The following is a 15,801-nucleotide window of genomic DNA, read 5'->3' on the forward strand; positions in this document are numbered from 1 at the left end:
ACTTAATTGCACTTTTGTAATAAGTTTTAGGACTTAATTGCATTTTTTGAAAGTTTTAGAATTCAATTGCACTTTCATAATAATTTTTATGATTTTCAGTATATTTATCCCTTTAAAGTATTAGATGCTACTACCTTTCTTTTCTATAATTCACATGGAAGTATCTTAAATTTCCTTGATGGAATTTTGTTATGAATGTTACGCACAGTAAGAAGTGCTTCTCCCCACAAATTTATTGGCAATTTCTCTTGTAAGATCATGGCATTAACCATATTTACCAAAATTTGGTTCTTTCTTTCTACCAATCTATTTCGTTGTGGTGTATAATGTGCACTTGCTTGATGCACAATGCCAATTTTCTTCACAAAATGCAAAAAAAAAAAAAAAAAAAAAAAAACTAATGAGAAGTATTCTTCTCCTAGATCATTTTTCAAAACTTTGATTTTTAACTGTAGTCTCATGTATCTTGAACACATAAAAAAAAAATTGATTTCATACAATAAACAAGAGTATATCTAGAGTAACAAAAAATAATATAATAACATAACAATTTCATCTTTAGATCTTTCTACCTTTGAGAATAATTTCTTAGTCATCTTTGCTTGTGAACATATTTCACATTCCTTTTTATCTAGATTATGACATAATATCATACTACTTTTTTTTTAACAAATTTCAAAGTAGTTAAGCAACATGAGATAATCTATAATGCCACAAGGAAGATGACTCAACCATATAAATAGAAACAAAAGTCTCAATAATACTTGTCTATCAAGATTCCCAGCGCTCGATGCAACCACTATATCCATCTTCATGAAAACAATAATACCTTAAGACTGTTGAGAAAAATTGATTACTGATGGAGACGGAGCAATAATTGATATTGCTTTGATGGGTGATGATGATCACTGTTGATAAGGTATTATTTGCCTTCAGTATTGTTTTCGTGGAGCTTAGAACAAATAGACCTTTAGGATACAAATAAAATCTACAGAGAAACGAGTTGAACACTTAATTTCTCCCTTGGAATTTCACCATGAATGTATTATCAAAGTTGTGTGTGAAAAGAGAAGAAGAGAGAGTTACAAAGAAATTGTTGTTTGAATAGTTGTGATGAACAATATATGATTTAGTGCTATGAACAATTTTAAGATTTCGTTTGTTTTTCGAAAAATGAATAATTTGGAAGACATTTTCTTAAAAATGATCCCTTATATTTCTTACAAAAATAAATAAGAGAAAAATATTTTAATCGTCAATGAGATTATTTCGATATAAATTATTATCGATAATAAAAATATTTTTCATTAGCTAATTATTTCAAGCTACATAAATTATTATTTTTAAGAAAATATTTTTTTCAAAATATTATTTTTAGTGAAACAAATGTTTCTTAAGATGAATGATTGTGCATAAAAAGGAAGTGACTAATTATGAGAGAGAAGGATTTGTATGTGGACGGGGTCGGGGGTCGACCCAAAAACTACGTCGAGAGAGTTGACGGAAAGTCAAATTCGACCAAAAAATACGGCATGAGAGTTGACGAAAAGTCAGAGTTGACCAAAAGTCAAATTCGACCCAAAACCTACGTCGAGAGAGTTGACGAAAAGTCAAATTCGACCCAAAACCTACGTCGAGAGAGTTGACGAAAAGTCAAATGGGAAAAATCATCTCTAATTTTTTTTTTTTTTTTATGGGTGTAAATGATCAGGATACACTGCATCTTTGCGTTGGCCGGCTGTGGACACGGCCCCCTATGAAAGCGCAAGTGATAGAGAAAAATCATCTCTTGTTTTCTATGGGTGTAATTTCCCAGATGCACTGCATATTTGCGTTGGCCAGCTGGGTACTCGCCCCCTTGGAGGGCGCTGGACTTCTTTAATTTGTTGAATTGCGTGCATTTGTTAGGTTGACTGACTTGTGCTTTTTGTCCGGGGCAAGGCGACTCCAAAGTGGAGGATCATCCCAACTACTTCCGATCTTTTTGAATTGTCTCCTCCGCACACAAAAAGCAATTCTTCACCGATTTCTCTTCGCCCAGAGACAAACAGAGACATGATTGATGCTCCTAGCTCCATGGACACCCATCAAGCGTTGCTACTCATTCTTGTTCTATTGCAACTGCTGACTAGCATTGCAAAGCCAAGTAATTAGTCGTGTGTCGCTTCATCCTGTGGTGATATTTATAATATAAGCTACCCATTTCAACTGAAAAGTGATCTAAAAGAATGTGATTTATCAAAATATGAGCTGATTTGTGAAGGTAATCGTGCTGTTGCATAATTTGGTGTTGGTAGATACTATGCGCAGTCTATCGATAATTCCATTGGCTGAATCATATTGGTAGACGGCGGGATTCTTAAGGGCAATTGCTCGTCTCTCCCCCGTCACTTTCTGACACATCGTGATTCATTCTTCAACGGACTATACTTCGACATATTTAGTGTGTGATCATTATGAACTGCTCAAAGCCGGTTAGTTCTTCATTCTACGTCGCTATTAATCAATCATGCACTGTGGGGTCTTATTCTTCCAACACATCATCGAGTGGGAAGTTGTATGCTTTGGCCAATCCAAAAGCATAAGATGTTAGGGATTCTTGCACCATTCACAGTGGGACTTGGGTATCAAATTATTTTCGATATAATGAGCAGATAGATAATAGCCTCCACAAAATCCATAGCATCATGGCCAATGAATTTTTTCTCGACATTCCTGCCGTGTCCTTCGCCCTGATTTCTGCTTGCGCACTTGATTTCCGTAGAATCCTTATGGGTCAGGGTTGTAGAGTAGAAGCACCACCAACGGAACTTTCTTTTGCCTCTTTAATTTCAGTAGCATCTTCAGGGGTCAGGTTTGCGGATTCAAGTACTATGATGGCGGTAAGCATCAATTGACAATGAAACTTTACCGCAATTTTGCATGATTGTGCACACTCTTTCACTTGCTACTTTCTCCTCAAAATTCAAATATGTAAAAAGTATTTCAAATCCAAGAAAATTACGACGAAGTCTACATGTTAGTATGGGTCAATATCTGTGTATTTGAAAGAATTTAGCAGCTTCGTGTTACACATTGGAATCAAATTGTAGCAGTTGCAAAATTGGCCAAAAAGAAGAAGTGTTATTGGAAGTCACCACAAACAGGTACATCATCAGCTGCACACATAAATAAGTCAAGTTTATACTTCCTTTCCACAAGACGATAGTATTCCCGTTGTAAAAAAAAATTGTTCGAGCGGCCACATGACTAGTTTTTTTGTCGGCATAGAGTTCAGATTTCATTGTTTTCGTAATTAGTCAATTAACTAATATTCTAAGAAACACTAGTACTAGCAAATTCCTTAAAAAATTGTATCCACCTATTCATGGAGAAACAGAATTATCAATTAAAAATGAAAATAGCCTTTTCTCTGTATCTTTTGTCTGCTAAGAAAGCAGAAGGAATTTCTTGCATCATCAATCATTTATGTGAAACAAAGCTTATTATTTCTTGTGTGTGCACACATCCCACTTCTCATATTCTTTCAGACAAAACTCAACTTGCGCAAAGTAGTTAGCCGCTTCTCTGTTTCCTTGTGAGTTTTGTCTTCTAGACTTCTTTTCCTTCAATTTCTTTTCAAATCATTCATTTCTTCCGCAGGTTTCCTAGATGATATGACTCTTTGGATAACTGTAGATTTTATATCTCCATTGGGTAAGCCGCAATGATTTGTTCTTAAAATAATCTAAAATACTGATTCTAACCTATCGGAAATTTTCTTTTAGTGTATTTTTGTGTAGCAAAGTTCGTAATTGGCATGCCATTTGTCGGGATATTTCTAATTTGCATCTATAGAAGAAGGCACGTAGCAATGTACAAGAACATCGAAGAATTTTTGCAGTCTCACAACAACTTTTTGCCCATAAGGTACTCTTATTCGAATATTAAGAAGATCACTGCAAATTTTAAGCACAAACTAGGAGAAGGGGGATATGGTTCTGTGTACAAAGGAATACTCCGAAGCGGTAAGGAAGTGGCCATCAAGATTTTGAAGCAGTCCAAGGCCCAGGGCCAAGATTTTATCAATGAAGTGGCTACTCATTGGTTTTTGCTTTGAAGGCTCGAAACAAGCTCTCGTGTATGATCTTATGTCGAATAGATCTTTGGATAAGCAAATTTTCACCGAGGAAGGTAATAAGTTTCTCGATTACAAGAAAATATATGAGATTGCTCCTGGGGTAGCGAGAGGGATTAAATACTTACATTGGGGTTGTAACATGTATCAAGCCTCACAAAATTCTTTTAGACAAGAATTTCACACCGAAAGTTTTTGACTTTGGACTTGCGAAACTTTATTTTGCTAATCATAGCATAGTCTCATTGACTGCTACAAGAGGAACCTTAGGATATATGGCACCCAAGTAGTTTTATAGAAACATTGGTGGTGTATCTTATAAAACAAACGTCTATAGTTTCGGGATGTTGCTCATGGAAATGGCAGGCATAAGGAAGAATATAAATGCAAATGCAGAACACTCAAGCCAAATTTATTTTCAATTGTGGGTGTACGACCAAGTCAATGAAGAAAAAAGTGTTGAAATAGAAATTGCAGCAGAGGAAAGGAAGATGATAAAGAAGATGATAATATTTGCACTTTGGTGTATACAATTGAACCCTGACCATTGACCTTCAATGAGCAAAGTTCTAGAAATGCTTGAAGGAGATATTGATGAACTCCAAATGCCTCCGAAACCGCTGATTTATCTGCTTGATGTGCCAGTTAACAATGATGAAGCTTGATGAAGCTGATACCAATGATGTTTTCCTTTGGGAGATACCAATGATGTTTAGAGTTCCATGCATAGTTGGATTGGAAATGTTTTGTGTGTATTCCTTGTAAGTCCCACAGTCTAGGATCATGTTAGGAGGGACTTGAGATAGTTTAACTCGATAGAGGTTACTTTTGAGATTGTCTTCTTCTACCTCTTAGGTTTTGTGTTATTGCAGTTCATATAGTTTTATTCTCTTGCATCCTCCTTCGAAAAGATAAACGCATTGGTAAGAGGGCAAGAATAAAAATGATGGGTGAAGGTGACGGACATTGCGAATTTTTCTCATTTGTTTGTGTTTTGGATAGGAGTGCCGTGGAGTTCATGAACTCTACGGAGAATGATCTGGTCTTGATTCCTTCCGAGACATCTCTGTGGATTTGCTCTTTTTGGATGGTTCGATTGAACTTTCAATTCTCAAGAAAAGGTGCAGAATCAGTGGCTTATTATTTTTGTGGCTTTCTTTGCTTCAGTAGAAGCTGCTACGTCTGCATTTTGGGTCGTTTCCTCATTTTCCACAGCTGCCACAGACCAATGAGAGTCTTCAAATTGGCCAAGGTTACCGTTCTGCGAACCGAAATTATTTTTTCCCCTTTTTCCTGTACTTAGTTTTGTTGTCCTTAGATTTTGCTCCTTGACGATATGATACATGACGAATGTATACTAAATAAAAAAATCATTAAAATAATTTTTTACTTGATAAATAAAATGTCGCCTTTTAAGTGCATTGCCATGCTTTTTTTTTTTTTTTAAATGTAGTTACCGATCAAATGTGAGAATCTAAACGACTGAGCATGATCTGTTCGCTTGCACAATTGATGTATATTGAGACAAAGTACCTAAATCGAGATCAGTTTGGTCGTTCTATCGGAACATTAGATGGTTAGCCACAGCATTTGGAAGCATATAAAAACGTAAGGAGATCTTTGCAGGCATTTGAATCCGCAGGCCGGGGAAGTGTGCCATAGCAACCAAAACATCACGCTGGATGAGACAGACGGATACCTCTCCAAGACCCCAATTCTCGAATAAATGGTACTGAATCAAGGAATTTGTTCTACTCGAAGAAGAAATTGAAATGAGTAGAGAAATGACTAAGGATATTTAATAAAACCATAAAATGTTTCACACAGAGTCTTGGATTGGCAGGATAGATATATATATTGATAAATAAGTGGGATATTATTATTTATTATTATTAATTTTTTTTTTGTGACCCAGGAACCCCATACAGTCGGTAGCCGGTGAGTAAACCTGGGAGGACACGTAAGCGGGATGACTCACTACCCCCGGCGTCCCACTTAAGATCCCAACCGACCGTGAGGGGATTTGAACTCCCCCTTCGTGAGGGGGAGAAAGTCCAAACCATCGCTGCCACTAAGGCGGTGGTTATAAGCGGGATATTATTACTGTCTGAGGGTTTGAGCAAATACAACATGTGCATCAGTACATAGTAAATCCAAAAGAGCAGAGGGTTGGGGGGGGGGGGGATGGGGAGAGGATAATAACCCAGTTTCTAGGAAAACAACCCATACGTTGGGCTTTAGCTAACCAATCGGCCACTCTATTGGAAGGATTCATGATGCAGTACTAGAAACTGAATCTTGTACTTTTGTCAGTATCTCTACTCTACTTTTGGAGGAAATATTTTACACCACCAATGTACCAAATGGAATCCCAAAAACAAAACAAGTTGACCAACAATGAGCAGTCTTGAGTCCAATTCTGCACCGGTCCATCGACGATGTTCGCATGTTTGAGGTTTGGAGTGTGACAAAATGTGATATAAAGTCGCATGCAAAAAGAGAATAAGAGAGAGTTACAAAGAAGTTGTTTGAATAGTTGTGATGAACAATATATGATTTAGTGCTATGAACAATTTTAAGGCTTCGTTTATTTCCCGAAAAATGAATTATTTAGAAAATATTTTTCTAAAAACGATCTATCATATTGCTTATAAATATGAATAAAAGAAAAATATTTTCATCACAATGAAATTATTTAGATAAAAATTATTATTGATAATAAAAATTATTTGTATTAATTAATTATTTTAAGTGATATAAGTTCTTATTTTTAAAAAAATTTTTTTAAAATATTAATTTTCTGTAAAATAAATGCATCTTAGGATAGATGATTGTGCATCAATAAGGAAGTGGTTGATGGGGAGAGAGAGAGACGGGCCTGTTTGTGGATGGGGTCGAAATCGACCCAAAAATTACGTCGAGAGACTTGACGAAAAGTCAAATGGGAAAAATCATCCCTAACGGACGGCTGTGCGCAGGTCATAGGGAAAAATCATCTCTAATTTTTTATGGGTGCAATTTCCTAGATGCACTGCATTTTTGCTCGCTCCCTTCGAGGGCGTTGGACTTCTTTAATTTGTTTAATTGCGTGCATTTGTTAGGTTGACTGACTTGGGATTTTTGTACGGGGCAAGGTGATTCCAAAGTCAAGGATCATCCCAACCACTCCCGATCTTCTTAAATTTTGCTTCCTCCGCACACAAAAAGCAATTCCTCACCGATTTCCCTTTGCCCAAAGACAAACAGAGACATGATTGATGCTCTTAGCCCTATGAGTACCTATCAAGTTTTGCTACTCATTCTTGTTCTAGTGCAAGCGATGACTAGCACTACAAAGCTGAGTAATCCATTATATGTTGCTTCATCTTGTGGTGATATTCATAATATAAGCAATCCATTCCGACTGAAGAGTGATCCGGAAGGATGTGATTTATCAAAATACGAGTTGGCTTGTGAAGATAATCGCATTGTTCTATACTCGAATGGTGGTAGATACTATGTGTTGTCTATCAATTATTACAGTAGTGAAATCAGATTGGTAGACGATGGGATTCAAAAGGGCAATTGCTCGTCTCTCCCCCATCTTCATATATCACGTGACAATCGGATCTCCGGCCCAGAGTTGTACATCGCATCCAATAGGGTGATGGTCATTATGAACTGCTCAAAGCCGGTTAGTTCTTCATTCTACATTGCTATTAATCCATCATGCATTGTGGGGTCGTATTCTTCCAACACATCATCAAGTTGGAAGTTGTATGCTTTGGCCAATCCAAAAGCATCAGATGTTAGGGACTTTTGCACCATTCGCAGCTGGACCCGGGTAAATAATGAGCAGATAAATAGTAGCCTCCACAACTACGAGCTAATCCATGACGCCATAGCCGATGGATTTATTTACTACTTTTCGGCCTACCGTCCCTACCGTCCCCCCTCTTGCGCATCCGACTTCCGTAAAATCCTCATGGGTCGGCGTTGCCGATTCACCACCAATAAATATTTCTTTTGCCTCTTTGATTTCCAAAGCATCTTCACAGGTCAGGTTTGTGGATTCAAATACTATGATGGCGGTAAGCATAGATTGACAATGAAACTTTACTGCAATTTTACACTCTTTCACTTGCTACTTTCTCCTCAAAATTCATTATGTAAAAATTATTTCAAATCCAAGAAAATCATGACGAAGTATACATGTTAGTATGGGTCAACATCTATGTATTTGAAAGATTTCAGGAGCTTTGTGTTACATATTGAAATCAAATTGTCGGAGTTGCAAAATTGGCCAACAAAAAAACAAGTGATAGTAGAAGTCACCACAAACAAACCCGTCATCAGCTGCACACATAAATGAGTCTAGATTATACTTCCATTCCACTAAACGATAGATTTCCCGTTGTAAAAGAAAAAAAAAAAGTTCATTGTTCGAGCAGCCACATGACTAGTTTTTTGTCGGCATAGAGTTTAGATTTTCTTGTTTTCTTGATTAGTCACTTAACTAATATTCTAAGAAACACTTGTACTAGCAAATTCCTCAAAAAATTGTATCCACCTATTCATGGAGAAACAAAATCATCAATTAAAAATGAAAATCGCCCTTTTCTTTTTATCTTTTGATTGCTAAGAAAGCAAAAGGAATTTCTTGCATCCTTGATCATTTATGTGAAACAAAGCTTATTATTTCTGGCGAATACACTCATCCCACTTCTCATATTCTTTTAGACAAAACTCAACTTGCACAAAGTAGTTAGCTAATACTCTGTTTCCTCGTGAGTTTCGTTTTTCATACTTCTTTTCCTTCAATTCCTTATCAAATCATTTCTTCCACAGGTCTCCTAGCTGCTATGACGTTTTGGATAATTGTGGATTTTATATCTCCACTAGGTAGGCCATAATGATTTGTTCTTAAAATAATTAAAAGAACTTATTCTAACGTATCAGAATCTTTTTTCAGTGTATTTTTGGGTAACAAAGTTCGTAATTGGGATGCCATTTGTTGGGATATTTCTAATCTACATCTACAGAAGAAGGCACTTAGCAATGGACAAGAACATTGAAGAATTTTTATAGGCTCACAACAACTTTTTGCCCATAAGGTATTCTTACTCGAATATTAAGAAGATCACTGCAAATTTTAAGCACAAACTGGGAGAAGGGGGATATGGTTCCGTGTACAAAGGAACACTCCGAAGTGGCAATGATGTGGCCATCAAGATTTTGAAGCAATCCAAGGCCCATGGTCAAGATTTTATCAATGAGGTGGCTACTATTGGAAGAATTTACCATGTTAATGTAGTTCAACTCATTGGTTTTTGCTTTGAAGGCTCGAAACAAGCTCTCGTGTATGATCTCATGTCAAATGGATCTTTGGATAAGCAAATTTTCAACGAGGAAGGTGATAAATTTCTTGATTACAAGAAAATTTATGAGATTGCCCTTGGGGTGGCGGGAGGGATTGAATACTTACATCGGGGGTGTGACATGCAAATACTACACTTTGATATCAAGCCTCACAATATTCTTTTAGACAAGAATTTTATTCCGAAAGTTTCTAACTTTGGACTTGCAAAACTTAATCCTGCTAATCATAGCATGGTCTCATTGACAAATGCAAGAGGAACCTTAGGATATATGGCACCTGAGTTGTTCTATAGAAACATTGGTGGTGTATCTTATAAAGCAGACGTCTATAGCTTCGGGATGTTGCTCATGGAAGTGGCAGGTAGAAGGAAGAATATAAGTGCAAATGTGGAACACTCAAGCCAAATTTATTTTCCATTGTGGGCGTATGACCAAGTTAGCGAAGAAAAAAGTGTTGAAATAGAAATTGTAGCAGAGAAAAAGGAAGGTGATAAAGAAGATGATAATAGTTGCACTTTGGTGTATACAATTAAACCCCGACCATCGGCCTTCAATGAGCAATGTCCTAGAAATGCTTGAAGGAGATATTGATGAACTCCAAATGCCTCCAAAACCACTTATTTATCCACCTGATGTGCCAATTAACAATGATGAAGCTGAGATGGAGCTGGAAACATTCTCAACTTCATCAAGTACTCCAATAATTTATACTAGTTTTCCTTTGGGATATACCAATGATGTTTAGAGTTCCCTGCATAGTTGGATTGGAAATGTTTTGTGTGTATTTATATGTCCCACAATCTAGTATCATGTTAGGAGGGACTTGAGCTAGTTTAGCTCGACAGACATTACTTTTGAGATTGTCTTCTTCTAGCTCTTAGGTTGATGTGTTATTGTATTTCATATAGTTTATTCTCTTGCATCCTCCTTCGAAAAGATAAACGCATTGGTAAGAGGGCAAGGACAAAAATGATGGTGAAGGTAATGGACATTGAGAATTTTTCTCCTTTGGTTCTGTTTCGGATAGGAGCGCCTGGGAGTTCACGAACTCTTTGGAGAATGATCTGGTCTTGATTCCTTCCGAGACTTCTCCGTGAATTTGCTCTTTTTGGATGGTTCGATATGAACTCTCAATCCTTAAGGAAAGGTGCAGAATCAGGGGCTTGTTAGGGTGTGCATGCAAACGTTTCTGTTTCTCTTGGTTTCTGTTCTTTTGTTCCCCGGAACAAAAAAGAACAGAAACCTGTTCTAACGCCACATTGTTTTTTTTGTTCCCGGAATAAAAACTTAGCCCGGAATGGTTTGGGAACAGAAACAAGAAGCAAAAAAAAGTTGCTTCTTGTTCCCGGGAACAATTGCTAGAAATAAGCTGATTTTCTTTTTTAATTTTCTTTTATTTTCTTTTCTTGCCGCGACCACCATGAACCGCCCGGAGCCACCGCCCGCCGCCGCCGCCGCCGCCCGCCGCCGCGCCGTCGCCGCCCGGTTGCCGGACGCCTCTTCGCCGCCGCCCGCTGCCGGTCGCCGGGCGCCGCCGCCGCCGGTCGCCGCCGGATGCCGCCGCCGCGCCGCTTCGCCCGGCCAGCCGTCTCGCCTCCGCCTCGCCGCCCGCCGCCGCCGCGCCGCCGCCTCCGTCCGCCGGTCGCCGTCGCCGGCCGCGCCCGCCCACCGCGCCGCACGACCGCCGCCGCCGACCGTCACCGCCGGGCGCCGCCGGAAGCCCATCGCCAGCGGGCCGGCGACGGCGACCGGCGGCGGGAGGCGGCGGCAATCCGTCGGCAAGATTAAAAATGAATAAATACAAAAAGAAATTGTTGCGTTATCAAACGCATTTCTATTCTTTTTCTATTTCCAGAGTAGAAATTTTGTGTCGTTATCAAACGGGTTCTTTTACTCAGAAATTGTTCCCCGGAGCAGAAATAGAAAAGAACCATTTCTGAAAAAAAACTCTTCCCCGGAACAGAAACGTTTGCATGCGCTACCTTATTCTTTTGGCTTTCTTTGCTTCAGTAAAAGCTGCTACGTTTGCATTTTGGGTTGTTTCCTCATTTTCCTCAGCTTCTACGAACCAATGAGAATCTTCAAATTGGCCATGATTACCGTTCTGCCAAATGCCAACCGAATTTTTTTTTCCCTTTTTCCTGTACTTAGTTTTGTTGTCCTTAGATTATGCTCCTTGACGATATGATACATGACAACTGCATACTAAATAAATAAAAAATCATTAAAATAATTTTTTATTTGGTAAATAAAAAGTCGCCTTTTAAGTGCATTGTCAAGCTTTTTTTTTTTTTTTTTTTTTTTTTCAATGAAGCTACTGATCAAATGTAAGAATCTAACCGACTGAGCATGATCTGTTCACGGGCACAATTGATGTATATTGTGACAAAGTACCTAACTCGAGATTAGTAAGAGATTGAGAGCCTCGTCACTTCAAATGTCATTTCATCGTTCTAGTTAGAACACAGAATTCAGAAGCAGATAAAGACGTAAGGAGATCTTTGCAGGCATCTGAATCCGCAGGCTGGGGGTAAGTGTGCCGTAGCAACCAAAAACATCACACTGCATGAAACATACAGATTCCTCCAAGGCCCCAATTCTTGAATAAATGGTAAGGAATTTGTTTCTGCCGTAAGAAGAAATTGAAATGAGTAGAGAAATGACTGAGGATATTTATTAAAACCATAAAATGTTTCACACACAATCTTGGATTGGAAGGATTCATCTACTAATGAAACTGATGCAGTGCCAGAAACTGAAAACTTCTGTCAGTATGTCAACTCTACTTGTGGAGTAAATATTTTACACCTCCAATGTATCAAATGGAAGCCTAAAAACAAAACAAGTTGACCAACGATGAGCGGTCTTGAGTCCAATTCTGCACCGGTCCATTGATGATCATCATTATCTTGAAGATAGCAGCAGCTTACACTGGTCCATTATAAACAACCTTTGCAGCTGAGTACGGACCTAGCATCATCTGCCAAGGAAGTTTAGGCACAATCATTTATGGCCTCATTACATATTAGTTCACATCCATTTCCTAAAGATAATAGGAATCCAGCATCATGCTTAAACTAATGAAAGTTTTTCCAATTTATTCTGTTTGTGTCTTGGTAGCAAAATATAGCGCAAAATGCAGCTCTACAATATTCTCAGCACATTCATTAGCTTGTACCGATTGAGAGAAGGTATCATGTTCAGAAACAGCCTCTACAAGTTGCACGATCGCTTTCCTTGATGAGTTGCACAGGTTTCCATTACACCAATTTGTTGCTTATCTACTCTACTGAAATTATTGAAATTAACAGAACAGAAGAAGTAGAATCAAACCAAATTGATAGAATATCCAAGAATGCATAAATTTCCTGCCGTCTTTATTGAAAGAATATTTCATACCCGCAACTCCAATTAAATCAAACGTCAAAGGTACGTTCAAATCTGCCTCAACAGTGGCTTTTGCAGCTGCGATACTGACTGAGATGGCTTGTATAATGTTCAAACCTTCACATATCGATGCGAGTGTAGCACCCACCAAGCAATCGCCAGCTCCACTAAGCTACTTAACAGATGCAGGAAGGCCAGGAAGATGCAAAGCAAAGAGATGAGAGGTTCCCTCGATATGTTTGGCATCATGAAACTTTTGTGAAGGGCAATAAGATGAGATCAATTTGTGGAGTTCTGAACTTATGCCAAGGCATTGGGGTTTCTCCACAACAGCTCTTGTCAATATAGACCCCTCTTTAGAGCATAGAAATACTCCACGAGCGCCTATGGTTACGACTACAATTTTTATGCCCCTCTCAAGCAAAAGAATTATTGTGGGTTTTAGCATATTGATGTGAGATTCTGCAGGACAATTCTTTTCGCTCTTATACCTTTCACTCAAACCATGTAACTTCCCAGGAGATAGAGCATCTGCCATTGCAAAGAGCTCATCTTCATTGGGAGATACGTAAGTTACCTGCGAAGAGCCTACTCTGTGTCAGTAGCAGATCTTCAAGATGAAACTTTCAGAATCTAGGAACCGCTTAATGCCACTCTCAAACTATGCCCATGTGAGCTGAATTTCGTTTCTCCTAACGCCATATTGTTTTCATAGCTGAAAGGGATGCCAAGAAGTCAACTATGTAAACCAGTAACATTTTATTTCATGCCTGATTGATATGAACTTGACGAGGTCAATTTTTTCTAAAAGTGAGATCTTGTCAAAGTTTAACAATATCACAAACATGAATCAATTGCATATGATGTACGGTTTATAATTTCCTAGTTGATTTAACAAAAGATTATGTGGGTATCACTCTTAAATGTATTCACTATGGAAAAGTTTCCTTCAACTCATCTAGACTGCAAATTAATATGCTAGTGGAAGCATCACATCACCAGCCATCCTGACTCCTGGAAATGTAATCAGCAGGCTATGAATTGGACATGCATTATTAATGAATGTCTATGCAAAGCCACTAAATTTTGTTTCGATATGCTACATGCAGAATTCTCCAACCTAAACCACAACTCTCACCAATTTTCTCCATATCCATCCAGATGGTAAGCAATTCTATGAAATATGTTGAAAACGACTGCTATCATTTTCCAGCATTCATAACTAATGGTCAGCGTTAATCAATTTGAAGCACTAAACTTTTCTCATCATAGCAATTCCCATTTTGCTCTCTTTCGGTATGGTGCTAAGGATGATGGTAATCAACTACTCCATTGGCAATCAAGTCAGAAATTTGAGATTGAGATCTCATGAATCCCATAAAATGTATTATTGAACTTATCCAATTGTTTATCAACTTCAGACTTAAATAAGTTTACTCAGCACGTAGAAAACAGCACAAAAGAAAGTAAATGCACATCACAAGGAGAAGCACTCACACACTTCACAATAGAAGCAATTTTTTTGGATTTGGCAACCGATACCAGTTCAAACCACAGAGGAATGTTATCTCCTGCAGCCACTGCAAACAAAATTCAAATAAAAACCAAGTAAGTGAATTCTGAAGAGCTTTCTATTGACTCAGAGTAGATCATATAAGCAAGTCAGATGAAAAATCAAAGCAGGTTGAATCTTTAGAATTACATCAACAAGAAAATTCAAGAGCACGATCGTTGAGGTTAGCATCAACCATCACTACTGGAGCAGAAGAGATCTCATATCTAAATTGTTGAATCCACTCAGCAGTGAGAAATTTCTCCTAAAGGTCAACCACGAGTGCCTTTATTGATCTTAGAAAGAACACAAGTATGCCTGCTCAACCTGATTTTTTTTAGCAAAATTAACTTACGATTGACTCAAAGCTTGCAACACCAGCAGCTACCTCACCATTTGGATCGAGTACACAGCAGACCACAGCAGTTGTAATATCTTGGGTTTGAAGGATACCTGCCTTGGAATTGCTGAGTTTAAGAACGAGAAGCACATTCATGAACAGCACATTCATCTCTATAGCTTATTTGAAGCCAAAAAAACAGGAGAGTAGCTAGTTCATTGTTATAGTGAAGTAAAAGAGAACGCTTAGAAGAATAACTTTGACTAGTGTACTTACCTGCCTGTAAAGGTAAATATAGCAAAATTTCTTCACTATTATCTATTTAGCAGATTTTACTAGGCATGTCAGACTAGCAGTTAAACTGAGCATGTTAACCTTCAATAGGATGCCCAGTAGATCTCCCATGCTCCAACAAGTGATTCCCTGATACATAGGGCACAGGATAATGTTAGCAAAATCATGGGAAGACACATAAACCTCAACAAGAAAACCAATAAATAAAGAAACGACAGAGAATTTGCCCGCCTTGGCAAGTGGCCTACAACCATATGAAGGATGAACAGACATTCACTAGATGAAGGTGGAGCAAATAAAAAGAAAAACATTCTCAAATGTTAGTACCTTTAATATATACAGTTTACTCGCAAATTCTCAATCTGAAAAGTGAAGACAACATTTGGCAAAATCCTAATGGCCAATTCTAATTACTCGCAGACCTCCAGAAAGATCTCAACTTGGGATGTCCTCAAAATTTATTGATCAGGATTAGAATCAGGCTGGCATACCCAAGAATTCCAGTTACAATAAACAGATGAGTGTTTAAAAAAAAAAACTATTTTTCTCATAAATATTATTAGGCTTGACCATATATACGTTGTGAATCTAAAGGAAACTCTCTCAAATTACAACAGAAGCAGATAGGATGGACATAGACATAGTCAAGGCTCAAAACAAAATTACGCACTTTTACTGAGAAAAGATGGTAGGTTCTTTACTTTTATCATGTTTCTTAATAAAGATGGACCTAAAGGATTTATCTAGTATTTT

The 15,801-nt window shown here is 37.9% G+C and overlaps 1 protein-coding gene across 1 annotated transcript; it reads left to right on the forward strand.

Annotated features, from left to right (window-relative positions):
• The first annotated feature begins 7,436 nt into the window (after positions 1–7,436).
• Positions 7,437–10,220, forward strand: LOC120296070 (rust resistance kinase Lr10-like). The gene is made up of 4 exons (XM_039317720.1): positions 7,437–7,940; positions 8,155–8,159; positions 9,211–9,836; positions 10,057–10,220. The coding sequence occupies exons 1-4, from the start codon at positions 7,437–7,439 to the stop codon at positions 10,218–10,220; spliced, it is 1,299 nt and encodes a 432-aa protein (XP_039173654.1).
• The last annotated feature ends 5,581 nt before the right edge of the window (positions 10,221–15,801 follow it).

Source organism: Eucalyptus grandis, chromosome 7, assembly GCF_016545825.1.
Source record: "Eucalyptus grandis isolate ANBG69807.140 chromosome 7, ASM1654582v1, whole genome shotgun sequence".
NCBI lineage: Eukaryota > Viridiplantae > Streptophyta > Magnoliopsida > Myrtales > Myrtaceae > Eucalyptus > Eucalyptus grandis.

Bases quoted from the DNA above. Each gene is read 5' to 3' on its own strand.
- LOC120296070 (XM_039317720.1), top strand. From the start codon at position 7,437: ATGACTAGCACTACAAAGCTGAGTAATCCATTATATGTTGCTTCATCT. The intron at 9,837-10,056 runs GTAGAAGGAAGA...AAATGCTTGAAG, and splicing joins GTTGCTCATGGAAGTGGCAG to GAGATATTGATGAACTCCAA.